The sequence below is a fragment of the Artemia franciscana genome, chromosome 13, assembly GCF_032884065.1.
Source record: "Artemia franciscana chromosome 13, ASM3288406v1, whole genome shotgun sequence".
Taxonomy (NCBI): domain Eukaryota; kingdom Metazoa; phylum Arthropoda; class Branchiopoda; order Anostraca; family Artemiidae; genus Artemia; species Artemia franciscana.
The window spans coordinates 17,630,154-17,647,950 of NC_088875.1; the positions used below are offsets into that span (position 1 = coordinate 17,630,154).

At 33.8% G+C, this 17,797-nt stretch overlaps 1 protein-coding gene across 1 annotated transcript in view; it reads right to left on the reverse strand.

Annotated features, from left to right (window-relative positions):
• The window catches only part of LOC136034598 (major facilitator superfamily domain-containing protein 10-like), a 67,065-nt gene that overhangs the window by 22,120 nt on the left and 27,148 nt on the right, over nt 1-17,797 (reverse strand). The window contains exons 3-5 of the mRNA XM_065715866.1: nt 13,380-13,483; nt 9,157-9,315; nt 1,538-1,723 (exon numbers count right to left, since the gene is read on the reverse strand). Coding sequence (XP_065571938.1) covers nt 1,538-1,723; nt 9,157-9,315; nt 13,380-13,483 — 449 coding nt within the window. The remainder of the gene's footprint in view (nt 1-1,537; nt 1,724-9,156; nt 9,316-13,379; nt 13,484-17,797) is intronic.

Consider the following 17,797-nt stretch of genomic DNA (forward strand, 5'->3'; position numbering starts at 1 on the left):
ACAAATCCCATGTTGCCCTTTTGAAAAAAAAATTAATAATTACGAGGCAAATTAAACCAAAATTGACCGTGGGGCCAAGCCCACGCTGTATGGGAGGAATGTCTGGATTTGGTCCCCCCCTCCCGATTAGTAAAGATGCAAAAAATGCATAAAATACAGAACTTTCGTTTATTCAATAGATATTGTGAATTCAAAATAGCTGATCCATCCCCTCTCTACCTATCAAATTTTAATCACAACATATCTTTATCAAAACAAAAAAAAATATATACAAAATAATTTACAGGTTACCACACTCAAGAACATTAATAGACCACACTCAAGTTCTTGGTCTATGTAGAACCGGTTTATTTCTGTATTTCAGTATGTGCTCAGTGATAATCAGCTTAGCGTGAGAGAGATAAACTACATGTAGTTATATATATAATTAGATATTTTAGTTGGTATTTTGGTTAGGCTAGGTTAGAAACCATTTAATATAATACGTTCTGAGGGCCTGAATTCCTTAATTCTTTGTTGTAGTTTCTATATATTTGTGACTAAAGTATTTTATTTTCATCATACATAGTTATATTTCATTAGGATTAGCCTAACTTCACTTCTTGAGCGTGGTGGCTATAAGAGATAAGTACCAATTTATACGATAAGTTTCAAACCAGTCCGCAATATACAGGAGTCCTGCTTAATCTTATTCATCACAACATGGTTGACTATATTTTGCTGATTGATTGCAAGAAATTTACCGCATAATACATTGGAACGGTATTCAAATAAAACGGGTCTATACATGTACTTATTTATTTTTAAAGTAGACAAACATTTTCATTTATTCATGTCCCTTCATAATTACAAACCTTCCATTCCAGGCTTGGTTGTACGAACTCGATACGCTTTAGACCTTAAAGTGGACTAAAGATGTTTCTTTTCAAAAATTCAAAAACATTTTAATCAATTTTAAACGAAAAAAGAGAACTAGATACCAGTAAAAGAAAAGAAAAGTATAAAGCGTTAGATCTAAAAGCCTTTACCGGCTAAAAGTTATTCATATGACTTAAAAATAAAGCACATAATGTTTAATTCGCACTGAGTCAACGTTTAAAAAGGAAAAAATTAATGAAAGAAAATTTACGTCGAGCAAAATGATCTATATTTGTTTCTTTTATTTTTTATTTTTATTTCTCCTATTTATTTTTCTTATAACACAGCAAGATTCCGAAATAAACCAATAGGCTACTAAAGTGAGGCTGGAAATCCTCTGAAGATGAGAAAAACACCGTCATCATTATCATGTATGATCATCCTCGTTTAAGGCTACTTTAAAAAAAAAAAATAAGGTAAAATAATGTAATAGTTTAGCAATAAAAGAAATAAAATTATTCAAGTAAAAGATAAAATCAAATAAAATATTAAGTAAAAGAGGAAATAAAAAAAAATAAAATAAGAACTTTCTCAAATAAACTAGTAAAAATACTAAGGAAATAAGCTAAAAGCTTGTTTAGAAACTTCCCTAGGAAAAAAAAGGAAAAAATCGTCTAACCTTTGGCAAAGTTTCAGGGAAGAAGAAAGTGAGGAACACAATGTTTACAAGAGTCAGAGTTAATGAGAATAATGCAGGATACGCAAACCAATCAGTGCCGTCCTGCAGCTTAGCCCACATGGCGAATCCTGCTCCAAGCATAGGACCAAAGATGAAACCAAGAGAAAAGGCAATACCCATCAAGGCCTGAAAAAAGAAAGTTTAGCAAGACAGAGCCTAATACATTCCCTAAAATCAACCAGCATTTATTCACAAATTACTATTTCATTTCTATATAAAAGGACTATCTTAGGAATCTGTAACCCGCAACTTCACATTTGGCAAAACCATTTCTATATTAGGGTCCCAATTTCAGCAGAAGTAAAAACAACAAAATTTAATAGAAAAAAAAGAATCAAAGAGCGATTTTTTGTAAGTAGGTAAAACTTATTCATAAATAAGTACAAAAAGTAAGCCAGGAGCACAGTATTCTGGACTTGAACGACAACTATATAGTATACATAATATAGCATATAGTTAAGGCAGTAACGTTGTCAAAGGCAAACGAAATACAACAAAAAAATGATCTAAACCATCAACTCGAAAAAAAGTTGCATTCAATTCGGAGTTATTATGGATTTACTTCAAACTACTTTAAAGGCAAAGCACTTATAAAAATTGTATTTGAGTTCAAGTGAATTGAAAGATATTCATAGGTTGTGCTTACAGTATTTTGTAAACACGTTTACAAAATACTGTGTGTATTAAGAAATGGACCATGAAAATTTAAATAAAAGGTTTTACTTTCAATTCCTCCTACACAGTATTTTGTAAACGTGTTTAGTTTCGAAATAGGTGACAGATTTTTTAAAGTTTATTTTATACATGTAAAATATAGTTCAAATAACCAAAAATATCAAAAATGCCCTTGTCTTTATAGAAAAATACCATGTGAATTAACTTTTATTTTATATAAGATATAAGATGAAACAGAATCAGAGGAGACACCAGCTTTCATTATAAAGACAAAGAAAAACAGAAAAAAAAATTATTATGCAAGATACAAAATAACAAAATTTCTTGAAGAATTTGGCAAAAAACCTTAAAAAAAACTTTTTGGGAAGTTTTGGGGCAAATTCAGCGGGAATTAAAGAAAATCTTAATATTCTAAGAAACAATATTTTAAAATGATTATGAAACAAATATGCTGGAAGCCCAGCACTCGGGGCATCAATAGCAACTTTAAATAGCACATGAAGTATAATTCATAATTAACACAATGTAATTTGAGAAGCAAAACCAAGAAAAAACGAAAAATTTAAACCATCTACTTAAAAGAATAATTTGAATTTTTTGCATTAGTTTGGATTTACTTCGGAATTATTTCGGATTTACTTCAGAATCAGTTGAAAAGCAAGGTACTTCTACATATCATTTGAACTGACGCAGGCCGGAAAATTGGCATAGGCTGTTCTGGTAGTACGAGTGTGAAGAAAAGTACAATAAAAAAGTAAGGTTTACTTTCAATTCAATACATCACATGAAAAAGATGTGTTCGAAGAACTCCCTTGTAAACAGCGAAAATGATGATCTTAGAATTCTATTATGTGATTTCTGATCCCCCTCCTCACCCCAACAAATATTTTAAGGGTACATTTTCAGGGATAATTATCATTCAAGGATGACCGAATAATTGTTAGGCGATTGTTGAATATGAATTTAAAAACAAAAATTAAGGGGAGAAAGTTACAGTCTCCATTATATTTGAAAGCCCTGGATCAAACAGTTCACATTTTGTAAACACGTTCTTTCAGTTTCCGTGATGAATTTGCCAGACTTCGTTTTACTCACATAAAACAAAGTCTATATAGCCAAAAACTTGCTAACTGCAAAAAATATACATACAGTCCAAAATAAACAGAACAAAAACTTATTGTCTCCAAGAACGTTCTACCGAAAAATTCAACGAGAAAACCTTCTGTTCTAATGAGAAATATTGGGAATTTTTAAGGGGAAACCAACAAAAACTTTAATATCCTCAAATTAATGCTAAGCATACTTCTATTATTTCTCTCGTACTATTATTACTATTTCAATTTAATAAAAGTAACAGTCCTTACTACTTGCAAGGGATCTGAGTGACTTGATTGGTGATATTTATTGACTTTTCTTTGCCAGCGACAAACATAATATTTTACATTCTTCAATCAATTTAACCGTTAGATTTGCCAAAATTCAAACAAGATTTGAGAAAAAAATGCTTCTTTTTTTTGGGAAGTCTTGGGGAAGTTTTAAGGAGAGATAGGCGAAAATATTAATATTCTGAGTGACACCAAGCATACTATTATTATCTTTCTTATAATATTTTTAGCTTTTACTACTTGCTAATTTCTGTTCACAAAAAATTTTCATTTTTACATAAATGATGTAGTTTTTAAGCACAAATTCATTTGGCGAAATTCACAGAAAATTCGACAAAACAGGCTTCTATTTACTTGTAAAGTTTTAAGGAGAGAGAGGCAAAAATATGAATATCCTGAGCAATGCTTAACATACTATTATTATTTTTCTTATAACACTTTCAGCTTTTATTACTTGCTAATTTCAGTTAACAAAAAACTCTTCATTTTTCTGTAAATGATGTAGTTTTTAAGCACAAATTCATTTGGCGAAATTCAAAGAAAATTCAACAAAACGCGCTTCTATTTACTAGGAAAGTTTTAAGGAGAGAGAGGCAAAAATATGAATATCCTGAAACATACTATTTTTATTTTTCTTATAAACTTTCAGCTTTTATTACTTGCTAAATTCTGTTCACAAAAAACTCTTCGCCCTTATATGCATATTTTGTTACCAAGCTGTTTTAGACTTAAAAAAAATATGATTTTGCAATTTCTTTAAAATTTCCAACATTTTGAATATAATTTGTCTGTCTTTTGCAGTTTTACAGACCCCCCCCCCAAAAAAAAAAAATGACTGCGTGCCTGCTAGTGGGCTAGTATCAGATGCAGTTCCACAACAATGAAACAATTTTGTCATTTCATCTCTATTGCTCTTTTTGTGATACAAATGGAATCTTAAATAGCTCTTCTACAAGACCGAAAATTTAAAGATTTTAATGAAAATTTTTTCATGCAGCAGTACTACAATAGCTTGAATATAAAGGGATGTATAGATCTTCATGAAAAACAGACTTCATAACAGTTAGGTTCCAACTACTCATATCTGACCAGCAAAACTTCAGGTTGTAGTTCTCAAAAAAACAGACCCCATATTTCTCATCTAGTCCAACTCGCCATCGCCAAAAGCAACTTACCTAAACATGATCCTTGCACAACTCAACTCCCAAAAGACACACAACAATGCATTTTTGTGGTTAGTATTGTTGAACTAATTAGGGTCAAGTTAAGCAAACTTCTCCAATTATAAAGCCTCTTAAAGCTTTATTAAAGGCTTGAAATTTTTTTACATAACATCAACGGTCCCAATTTTTATTTTAAACATGTCATTTAACATTTAAGTTATGTGGGGGGGGGGATAAGTATATTTAAATAAAAGTAAATCTTCCATTTCCCTTTTGAAAAAAAGGCAATAATACGTCGTAGTATCCGTGCTTCGACTTATGGACGCCAATTTCTAGTTTTTAACCTTGTAACAATAAGCAACGAATTATAAAGAATTATAGTACAAGAATTTAAATTATCTAGATCAACTGTATGTCATATTCAGTCCAAAAATCTATGCAAGCACCCTATATACCCAAACTTTATTCAGCAAAGCTATTGAGTTCCACTGTTGAAAAGATACCTTCAACTGGTAAAGAAAGAAAAGTTCTTTCTTTACACTGAACATTCTTTAAATTTCTGTAATTTATTAGAATTCTTAGAAAAAATTATCAAATCATTCTTCAAACCTATCAAAATGTGTATTTTCACTATCGTTTTTCACTGTGTATTTTAACTGTCAAAAAGTATGAGATTCACTGTCGTTTTGATGAAATTTCCAGTATCATTACTAGAGTCTGAGCGACGAGTTAGTTGTTAGCAAAATCGATCGCAAGCATTACCTTCATTTGTAGGTAGGAATATTTACCCAAAATCTACATCAAATAGAATCTTTGTTGAATTCCTTTAATAGGCTTCGAATGATTTTTAAACACTAACTGCAAATAAGTGTGGGACAACATAACCATTGGTGTCGCCGTGAGTCGATATGCACCGATATGCACATATCGAATAACTTTAATTAACCTAGTCAAATCGCGAGAATCGATATCAAATAAAATATACCGATACAAAACGATACGAACAATAGCGATACATATCGAAACGATCTTGTTTCAACAGTGTTCAAGCTTGAGGTGCATCTTCAAAACGAAAACTCAGATCCTGAATCGATAAATATAACAAAAAAAACAAAATCTAAAGTACAGAATTTACTTAAGCGTGATATTGGAAGTAGAAGCGAAAACTATGAAATCTTAAATTTAACAGTTAAAAGAAACAAAAATGCAGATGGGGTTCCAAGAAGTTCTTTTTTGTCTGATAGACCACTAACAATACAAAGTACTAATACTGACAACACATAGCAGCACCAGGCCACCTGAGGCAAACATAGCTGCACAGCCTCCCCCCCCCCACACTCGGTTCAGAACTTAGCTGTTTGCAACCTCTCACGAGTAAAGACTCACATCACATACTAGATAACAAATATAAATAAGAATAAATTGCAGGGAAAATCATACAATTAAAAAAAGGGTAATCTTGACAAATTACTCATGCAATCGACAAATAATGTCTAATTACTGTAAATACCTTGATATTGGGCGATTATATCTGCTGCTTAATCAACTTCCAAATATATCATCGGCTTGATGAAACAATAGCATAAAAAAGAAAAAAATTATGCCGAAATTGTTTGTTTTCTTTTTCATTCCACCAAAATAAAAAGAGGTCAATAAATAAAGAAACATAAAGCGAAACGTCGCCCATTTCTTACGACTATAGTCTTGTACAGGTTGTCCAAACATTCCTGTACCAGCGAGAGCCCAATAAAAGGCCCTTATGTATTTGTTATGTTTCTTCTTTTTTCAAATGTAGTTGTATACTATTTCCGTTTGCAATTAGCCTATGATTTCGACCCTTGTATATTTTAGGCACACAAAACAGGTGACACAATATCTTACAAAAATACACAGCACGCAAATCATGCATATAATTTTTCCATTTTATTTTACTCCTTTTTATTACGTCCAGTCTTATTGTCTTTGTTATAGACACATTTAATTTTTAGTCCTACTTTAGTCTTACTTTTTCTACTAATTCTACAAATTATTTTGATTTGAAGGGAACTTATTTTGATTTTTCAAGGGAACTTAGTCCCTATCTTGAAGTTTGTTTTACAAATTAAAGCAAAGACAACATTAAAACGGACTGAAACTATTCCTTATATGCTAAGGACCAGACCATGATTATCCTAAATGCCAAAAGACTGCCACCCTCTAAAACCTGATTCTTCAAATAAACTTCTAACTTTTCCTGAACAATGCCTCGAGAAACGTTTATTCGATATGAAGACAGAGAAACGGATTACAGCTTTCGGAAATATGCGGTTGAAGACCATATTAAACGTCAGGTGTCAACAAAAGGTCAGTAACACGAAGACTTGTCGGAGAACTGTCCAGCCACTTATTTCTTTAGTGGCGAAGAGAAAAAGATGAAGTTATCTTGGATACGTCCTTCGGACGGAGGGGTCAATAAACCCGCACCAGGTACAGCATTGGCAGCCATATGGTCGGACACACATACAACCGCGATCTCTGAATTGTGCATACGTAACTCAAACTCCTGCAGGAAGATTTCCTCGTCCCAGCAACCGTGCGAGATGTCTACACTTTGCGCTACAGCGAGCTCAGGAGGAATTGAGCTCTAAGCAAGGTTCGGAAAAAAGAACTCATTGATTGTATTTAAATTTCAAAATTAAGCATATTTTTCAGAAACAAATTATCAGTTCTAGAAGAAGAGAGAAGCTTTCACCCCCTCATCACCCATGATGCACGATTTATACTTCATGCAAACATAAATACTTATTCCCAATGACTGGGAACAACGTTAAATCTGTCATCTGAATAGTCACTCAAATCATCTAAAGAAGTTCTCATATAAATTTTAAAACAATGGTCTAAAACGCTTTTATAAGCTTAGATAATACCTCCCGACATAATCCATTGCCTAATAAACAACATCCTAATAAATGGTGTAAACTACGCGATATTCCATATCCATCAGTTTATTGGCTAAACTGTCAACTGTCAGAAAATAGAAGAATGAAAATTATTCCTATTTAAATATGAGAAAAAGCAAATTCCTGGTAGCACCTATCATACCCCTCTCTTTGGGAAATTTTAATGGATGCACCCTCCCACCTCCAGCCCTCCAAAATCTCTCTCTCATTTGTGCAGGTAAGCATATTAATGTAATCTTTTATGCTGTTCAAAAAATACATTTCTGTAGTAAAAAAAAAACTTAAACTTTTTTGAGGCTTCAGGCCATCCCTAAACTTTTCATTTCCGATCGAATGAAACTTTATTTAAGGAACATTGGCTCAATAATCACAGCTAGGGGTGAAAAATAAACACAAATCATTGATCATCATTCTCGTTAAAAAATATTATTTAGTTTTGCATTTAAAAGCTTGAAACTTCTTCAATAGGGTTCTTTGATATACTGCACTTAATGCAAAAAATAACTATTTTTGGGGGCATTTTCTCCATTTTTTTTTAATTGGATAAATCGTCTTAGGCTCGTAACTTTGGACAAGCTTACAGGAAAGATAGCTTGCAATGAGGATGCAATAAAGGAAATGAAAACAATGAGGAATAACCAGCCTCGAAACCAAGGATAAACGGAAATGATTTCGGTTTATTTTCTCTTGGTTCAGGTTCTATTTATCTGTGTTTTTTATCTGCATTTGCGTTTGTTTAGAAACTTGTACTTGTCTGTGTTGGGTCTAGATGTGCCCTAGTTCCACGCTGGTTAGACCTGGAACTCAAAATGGAATTTGAAATCAAACTGGTTCCAATTTGAAACCAAGAGGGCATAGTAAGTATATATCCGATTTTGTAAATGTTTGCATAAGAATCAACACAATTTAGTGATAATAAAATCGGAAGACTAAAAAATCGAAAAAAATGGAACACATTTTTTAAATCGTTTGTAAAATCGATTAAAAGATAGAAAAAAAATTATATTTACTATTTTAAAAAGTATGGGGTCCTTACTTACAGCCATTTATTCAAACCCGTATACCGTTCATTAAACTTAAAATTCATATTAAAGGTCACAGTTTACTTGGATTCAGCCTGACATTTTCTGAGAGCAAGCATATTCTTTTGTCTTAAAACTAGCTTTTGTTGAAAGATAAGTCTAGGTTAGTATGCAAAACTAGGCTAGTTCAACAAAAATACGTACGAGTAGACTTATTGGGCCCCTTGAACAAAAAGTTCTTTTACATTCAGCCTAATGTCAAGTAAAAGTAAAAAAGATTTAAAAATCACCACTGCCCTTTTTCTTTACTTTCTTATGATGACTGTAATAATTTTGTAACATTTTCCGTTCTATAAACGAAACAAAATCACTTACCATACCAAAACCTCTTGATTCTACAGGTAGAACATCTGCAATAATGGCAGCAGCAAGACTTATATTCCCTTTACTGACCCCACCAATTATTCTTGCGATTATGAATATGAAGAAGTTCGAAGCTACAGCCCATAAACCATAAGAAATCGCAAGGCCAACCTGAAAGGTGATGAAAATTAAGATACAAAATCTCAATAGAAAAAAACAATACGCAAAAAGCTCCAGCGCTCCTCCCTCTCCGCGAAAAGGTTCATGGTTTTTGCGATTTTTCCCATATAAGGTGCAAAGCGACCAGAAAGCTGAAGAAGAATGAGAGACGTAATGTCAATAGCAAAAACAGCTGTGATACATAGAGGCCCATCCCAACACCCAAGAAAGCTCATGGTTTTTACGATAGTTTCCACAATAAGTTATTTCACTGGCTGAGGAGCAATCCCGTCCAAATTTTGAACAACTCCACTGCTTTGTCAAATTTATGTCTACCTCTAAAGATTAATTCCAGGATTTTTTCTGGTTCAAAAAGACTTTAAAAGACTTCAGACTTTAAAAGAAGATTCAAATAATAAACTGCAAAAATCAGCTCAAAATTACGCTGCACTGCACAGCTTTACCAGATTAGATGCCTTTTGTTTGCCAGGAAAAATTTTGATATTTTTTTTTCATAAATTATCAACAATAACGAAACATAGAACTACAGAACCGTTCACAAGAGATTTTGTAAAAGAAGCACTCCATATTTATTTGCAAAGTATTCTGGAAAAAAATATTTTCACAATACTTGGACAGAAAAAAAATGCAGTAAATTTAATACAGATTTGGTCTAATTCGATCGAAATTCAGCCTGATTTATCTAAATACAGTCGGTAGACGTACGAAATCATTAAAACTCTTTTTAGGTCTGCGAAAATATCCAAAACTCTAACGCGCAGAATTTCACGTGCGCAATCTACACAAAATGAGGAAAACTTTCAAATAATATAAGAAATTCTAGTTCATGTTTAAAGAAAAAGAAAAGCTAGGTACAATTGGCGCATAAATAGAATTATGCTAGCCATGAATGTAGGCATTTATACTGAGGGGGTTGCAGAAGTTCTTGGGTACATATCAAAACCAGCCAAATGATAGCTCATTTGGAAGAAAAGAGACATTTATGCCTTCGAAAACACCAATAGTTTTTATTGCTCTGAAAAACTAGTTATGGCACTTGGTATTTACCAAGCGACATATAGCGATCACAATTTATGTCCGTCTGTCGGTCGGTCCCGGTTTTGCTAGTTTGGGCACTTCCAGATAAGCTAGGACGATGAAAGTTGGCTGGCGTATCAGGGACCAGACCAGATTAAATTAAAAATAGTTACTTCTCCGATTAAACCATCTAGGGGGGGGGAGCGAGCGAACGAGATTGTTGAGAAGAATTTTATTTGCCGACAAAACAAATGAATTTTGTTCTTAAGTGTGGCTTGCTTAGGGAGCGAGAGGTTTTAAATTCGAATCTCGGACCGCCCCAATCTTTACATGAAGAGGATCCGAAACTAGATACGAGATTAATATAGCGTTCGTTGAAAGTTGGCAGACGTATCAGGTACCGGACCAGATTAAATTAGAAATAGTCACTTCCCCGATTCGACCATTTGGGGAGGGGGGGAGTGGAAGGACGGTTAATTCGGAAAAATTAGAAAGAACGAGGGATTTTTAACTTACGAACGGGTGATCAGATCTTAATGAAATTTGATATTTAGAAGGACCTCGTGTCTCAGAGCTTAAATCCCGACCATACCCGGTGACATTGGGAGAGTTGGAGGGGGAAACCGGAAATCTTGGAAAACGCTTAGAGTGGAGAGACCGAGATGAAACTTGGTGGGAAGTATAAGCATAAGTCCTAGATACGTGATTGACATAACCGGACCGGATCCGCTCTCTTTGGGGGAGTGGGGGGGGGGGGGGGGGTTCTGGTGCTTTGGCGAGTTCGGTGCTTCTGGACGTGCTAGGGCTTGTCAGGGACCTACACAAATGGATTTGATAACAGTCATTTCACCGATTCGACCATCTGAGGGGGGCTGGAGGGAGGGGAAATCATGAAAATCGAGGTATGTTTATCTCACGAATGGGGGATCGGACCTGAATGAAACTTGATATATAGACAGACAGCTTGTCTCAGATGCTTCATTTTCAATTCGGATCGGATCCAGGGACATTGGGGGGTGGAGGGAAGAAACGTAAATCTTGGAAACCGGAAATCTTGGAAAACGCTTAGAGTGGAGAGATCAGGATGAAACTTGATGGGAAGAATAAGCACAAGTTTTAGATACGTGATTGACATAACCGAACCAGATCCGATCTCTTTAGGGGTGTTGGGGGGGGGGGTTCTAGTGCTTTGACAGGTTCGAGAATCAGCTCAAGTTCTACATGCGTGATTGATATAACCGGACCGGATCCGATCTCTCATCACAACTGCCATATGAGCTCTTAGCTATTGTTTTTTCAAGTAAAGGTAATGATCTAAATTTTTTTAACTAAAAATGAGGAGCAACATTAAAACTCGAAAGGAACAGAAATTACTATGTATATGAGAGGGCTGCCCCCTCCTCAGCACCTTGAGTGTTGTCCCAATTCTTTAGTAACGACTCCTTAAACTCAAGGGTCTTTTAATTAGAACAATAAAAAGCTTTTTTAGAAGTACCAAAAACTTCAGCTTGATGAGCGAGATGTTGAGGAGGAGAAACCCCCCCCCCACACATTTAGGCCTACTAAATAATTCCAGTTCGTTTTAAGTTTGAATGTTGCTCCTTACCTTGAGTTGAAAAAATTGTTTTGCATTTTTCAATTTTATAGCTATCAGTCCAACTGTTTGGTAATCTTATTTTTAGTACTTGCAATTCAAACTTCATAACTGAATTTTCGAGGTCAGGGCAAAAATTGACAATTTCGCGCATTAGAAAACTTAATTACGGTTGCAGGAATAGCAATAGTTGTAACCTAGTAAAGAATAAATCACAGCCAATAGTAACCAAAAGTTTAAGTTCAAGTTCAGTTCAAAAGTTTAAGTTTTAAGTTCAAGTTCAAAAGTTCAGTTCAAGTACTAATTCAGGGGGATATTATAGCCCATAATTTTTTTTTTCCTGTACGTTCATTTATAATTTTTCGTTGAGGAACGACTTACCTCGACATTTATAGCATCTCGAAATAATGATAATAATAATGGTAATATTGGACTAAATCGTAGCAAAAAACAAACATTGGGGTAGCCTCAGCGACTCAGATATTTCTTTTCATTTTTGAATCTCTTGATAGTATTTAGGAATAATGTTACTGAAAGCAGCAAACACGTGCCCAGAGGACTTCTCACCCTATTCCCCCTAAATATAATAATTATTTTCAGGATTTCCAAATACGTCACCTTTAACCTTTTCTTTTCTATTAAATTCCCCAACCAAGAAAACTCTTGTGTACGAACCTGTCGTGAAGGGAAAAAATATTCAGATATATTAATAAATCTTTAAAATCGAAAAAAGGAAAATAAACTTTGTGGTATAGACCTGTGCCACAATTACTCTGTTGTCACAGTAATATCGTACCAATATCAGGAAAGAAAATAAAATAAATGAAATCCTTCTAAATATTTCTTTTTTCTCACCCTTTGACTGAAAATTTGAAACAAAAAATAGTTGGGTTCCGAAAAAGACCCACTAACTTGGAAATAAGATCCTAAAATAAAATGCACAAAGGAAGATCAATTTCAAAGCTGAGTTCCCTTCAAATTCGCCTTTTCTTTCCTATCTTATTGGCTGTATACTTAAATGAGTTGCAGAAAGACACATTCGTCCAGGGATTTAAAAACATAATAAATTCCACTATCCAATCTATAAGCCCCCGGCATATACACCCTAAGATCATCCAACCCTCCCATATAGAGCCAGTACTAAGAAAATATAGGAACAATATTCTTTTTCTTGTCCTTTAGAGGACGGAAAAAAAAATCATTATTCCCTGGAATGTGTCTATTTTATTGTATTCTTCATCAAATTGCTGCTAAGTTACGGTGCGGGATCAAAGTAATTTATACACGCTTAAGCTCTCAATAAGAATGGCTTACACTCCAAAAGCCAAATTTTAAAAATATTTGTTTTTCAATTATTTCTAGTAGGTAGTATTACGACAGAAGTAAATTATGAGGTTGACTAAAATAGTTATTACACTCATAAGGAAAAAATAGAGGTACTCACAGATGTCATAATAAAAATTGGTTTCCTTCCAAAGATGTCTGAGAGTGTACCAATAACTGGAGATGCCAAAAATTGAAGAAGAGAAAACAATGAGCCCAGAATTCCTTAATAGAAAAAATAATAATGGTTAAACAATAAATACTTTCAAACAAACGCATTCAGTTTCCAAAAAAAAACAAAACACGATAGCCCATTTTTTAGAAATTCGTAGGTCATGAGGCTGAAATATTTCGCAATCAAGATTAGTATAACAATAAATTCAGTATTAAAACAGGAAAAGAAGAGAAAAAATAATTAAAAGGGCAGATGCGGTTTTAGGGTATAGAGAGGGCACTTGCCCCGGGCGCAGAAATTTTATGGGCACACAATTTCAAATAAATAACCTAAACGTTTTAATCATTCTGTAATTTTTGAAATTTAATTTTTACTTAAATAAAGTCGAGGGTGCAGTTACTATATAAAAATAATCAATACATTAATTCATTTCTTAATTAATTAGATTAAGAAATAATTAAACGATAGTAATTAAAATAATTAAAATGATTAATAATTAGATAATTTAACTTGTAAATTAAAAATAATTAAAAATAAATTATTAATTAATTAATAAACTAATTGTCATAATTTATTTTGAAAATTCTGTGTGAGACAGTGGGGGGGAGCTAATCAAAATTATGCCTCTGGCGCAAGAGAGGCCAGAATTGGCACTGTAGCAGGGTAAATTTCAAGATTCTTGTTACACGAAACTTCACTGAATCCAACAGAACAAACTAATTTTTCTCCGACATCCGTTCTTTTCAATTCCTTTATTTCCATTCCAACGCACGTGGACAAGGGCACCCAAATGAACCAAAAATTAATAGCCCATGTTGAAACGTTTTTTTTTGTTTTTTTTCTCTCTCTCTTCCTTAGACAACGGATCTCCTGAAGTACAAACACATTGGTTTAATATAGTATTAAATAAAAAAACTAGTTTTTTTAACTGAAAGTAAGGAGCGACATTAAAACTTAAAACGAACAGAAATTACTCCGTATATGAAATGGGCTGTCCCCTCCGCAATCCCTCGCTCTTTACGCTAAAGTTTGACTCATTGCCACAATTCTGCTTTTTAAAACAATTAAAAGCTTTAGCGTAAAGAGCAAGGGATTGCAGAGGGGACAACCCATTTCATATACGGAGTAATTTCTGTTCGTTTTAAGTTTTAATGTCGCTCCTTACTTTCAGTTAAAAAAAACTAGTTTTTTTATTTAATTTCTGAACGTTTTTGAATTAATGCATGTTTGATTTTGGCTCTCCGCGCATAAATTATTGAAATGAAATTTGTATATTAATTTTTTTTTTTTTGGCTAAATGGCTTTCCCTTAGTTTTGATCAGACGATTTTGAGAAATAAGGGGTGGGGAAGGAGACCTAGCTGCACTCCAATTTTTTGGTCACTTAAAAGGGCTACTAGAACTTTTAATTTTTAACGAACGTTTTTATTAGTAAAAAATATGCGTAACTTAAGAATTAACTTACGTAACAAACTTTTATATTCTTATATTTTTATTATGTGTACGAGGGGGTTTGTAACCTCGTTAATGCCTCGCTCTTTACACTAAATCGTAATTTTTGTCCCAATTCTTTAAGAATGACCCCTGAATCAAAAAGGCCGTAGAATAAATAGTTGAAATTACTAAAAATAGTTTAGCATAAAGAGCGAGGTATTTATCTCCTCCTAAATAACTCGCTCTTTATGCTAAAGTATTTTTAGAACCCCTCATATGCGTAATACTCTCTGTTTGTTTTAAATTTCAATGCTACTCCTTACTTTCAATTGAAAAACGTTTTCATGTTTATTTTTTCATTGTTTTTTTATAGTAATGCTAGAAAATCCTGCGCCCTTTTCATTGAATTTTTCTTCCCCCATGACATATTCCTCCAAGGAAAGATCCTCCCACATAGCCCCCTCCCATCAACCCCACCCCCTAAACCAAAAAAATCCCCCTGAAAACGTATGTACACTTCTCAATAACCATTACTATATGTAAACACTGGTCAAAGTTTGTAACTTGCGGCCCCTCCCCCAGGGATTGTGGGGGAGTAAGTCATTCCCAAAGACATAGTTATTATGGTTTTCAACTATGCGGAACAAAATGGCTATCTCAAAATTTTAATCCGTTGACTTTTGGAAAAAAATGAGCGTGGGAGGGGGTCTAGGTGCCCTCCAATTTTTTGATCACTTAAAAAGGGCACTAGAACTTTTCATTTCCGTAAGAATGAGCCCTCTTGCGACACTCTAGGACCACTTGGTCGATACGATGACCCCTGGGGAAAAGAAAAAAAACAAAAAAAACAAAAAAAACAAACAAACAAATAAACACGCACCCGTGATTTGTCTTCTGGCAAAAAATACGAAATTCCACATTTTTTTAGATAGGAGCTTGAAATTTTTGCTATAGGGTTCTCTGATACGCCGAATGCGATGGTGTGATTTTCGTTAAGATCCTATGACTTTTAGGGGATGTTTCCCCCTATTTTCCAAAATAAGGCAAATTGTCTCAGGCTCGCAACTTTTGATGACAAAGACTAAATTAATTGAAACTTATATATTTAGAATCAGCGTGAAAATTCGATTCTAGTGTTAGAGTTTCGAGTTTTTTAGAGTTTCGTTTACTATTGAGCCGGGTCGCTCCTTACTACAGTTCGTTACCACGAACTGTTTGAAAGCTAAAACGAACTATGTCAATAAACACACAAAGAAAATATATCCCGAGTAGCAAATGCTATTTCACGGTCATGAAAATTAACTTTATAAATAAATTCAATTAAGTGGTCCAAATTAATCCCATGATAAAAATGATGAGAAAAAAATGCACAAAGGAATACTATTTCAATTTTCATTTGAGGTGATAAAACTTCCATCAAAAGAAATTTTAGGTTTGTTAAATATTTCAATCTCTTCACAATTAAAGGGATATCACACTTCAAAAAAATCAAAACAATAAATAAAACTGAAATTCTGATGGCACAATAAAACCCGTAAAAATTGCAACCGAAGGTCTATAAAAGGGGATTTCAATAACAATATGTCTTCAAGCAAACTTGATTTTCATCATGATTCCAAATATTCAGAAGTTGAAAACTTTTAGGAAGCACAGAAACACTCCTGAAGGGAGGGAGGCTACCTTGATTAAAATTCCATCACCAAATTCCGCACACCCGAGAGCCCTTCAGCAGAGACTTCAGACTTATTTCTACAGAAGCAAAAAATTCGTGTTTTTCCCGCCAAGGATAGTCTTGGATGTGTCTTTTCAGGGTATTCTTCAAGCGGTGAGGTCTCTGTGTACCTCTATATAAAACAGAAAAACACGAACGGGAAGAAATGCCTATAAAAAAAGGTAAAGAGTACGGCATTAGACTTTACAGTCCCTACCGGCGGTGCTGATCTCCGTTTCTTGGCCCTTCAGCCAGGAAGTGCAATGAGGGGTTGGGGACCAACCAAATCAGCACTACCCCTTGTATCGTGTGAATGAACAAGAGATCTAACGCATAATAAATCACTAAAACAGCGTAGTTGAATATCCTGCAGCAATCCAAAAATAAATCACAATACATAAAATTCACTGAGGGCCGTAGCTGACAAAATTTTCTAGGTTGGATAAAATTCCCGAATAGACTGACGAGGAGGAATTCCTGCTAAAAGCCTAACTGTCTAATTTTGTAGAACTCTTATTAGGACAGATTTAGGGGAAAAATGCTGGATTTTCTTCATTATACCTAGATTTCTTGCCAGAAATTAAAGTTACATGCTACTTAAAAGATAAAGTTTAATCAATTACAATCCAAAGGCATTTAAAAGAAATAGTCCGTTGTATAACTCCATTAGAAGTATTTAATTCCTTCATCCGTGGGTAAAAATCCGGCGATCATGAAAAAATGACAAAATTAGACTTGCATATATTTATCCTTAGTTTATTTATCCCCAGCCAGGTTACAATTTTATCAACTGATCCCCTCATCGACTTCTCAAGCAGCTGCGCTGTCTTAACTGTGGTAATTGCTGTTGTATTATCAGTAAAAATGCTTCATTAGTGGAGTTAACCGTTAGTTCATTTATTCAGTAGCAAAAATTAACTTGAGAATTTGGTAAATCATTCATAAATATCAAAAAATAATATAGGACAAAGAAATTATCCTTGCGGAACACCTGTTTCAACCAGTTTCTCTACTGAAAATGAATCATTTAGTTGAACATTCTAATAATGAATACTTAAAAAACTTCTTAAATAATTCAACGCTTTTCTCCTCAGACCATATACCTCAGATTCATATGCTCACCTATACATAAGAGGGAGGGAAGGAGGACTCTCTAAAAACATTTTCCAAGAGAAACCTCCTAGAAAAACTTGATATTAGGTATCACGTAAAAAATTTTA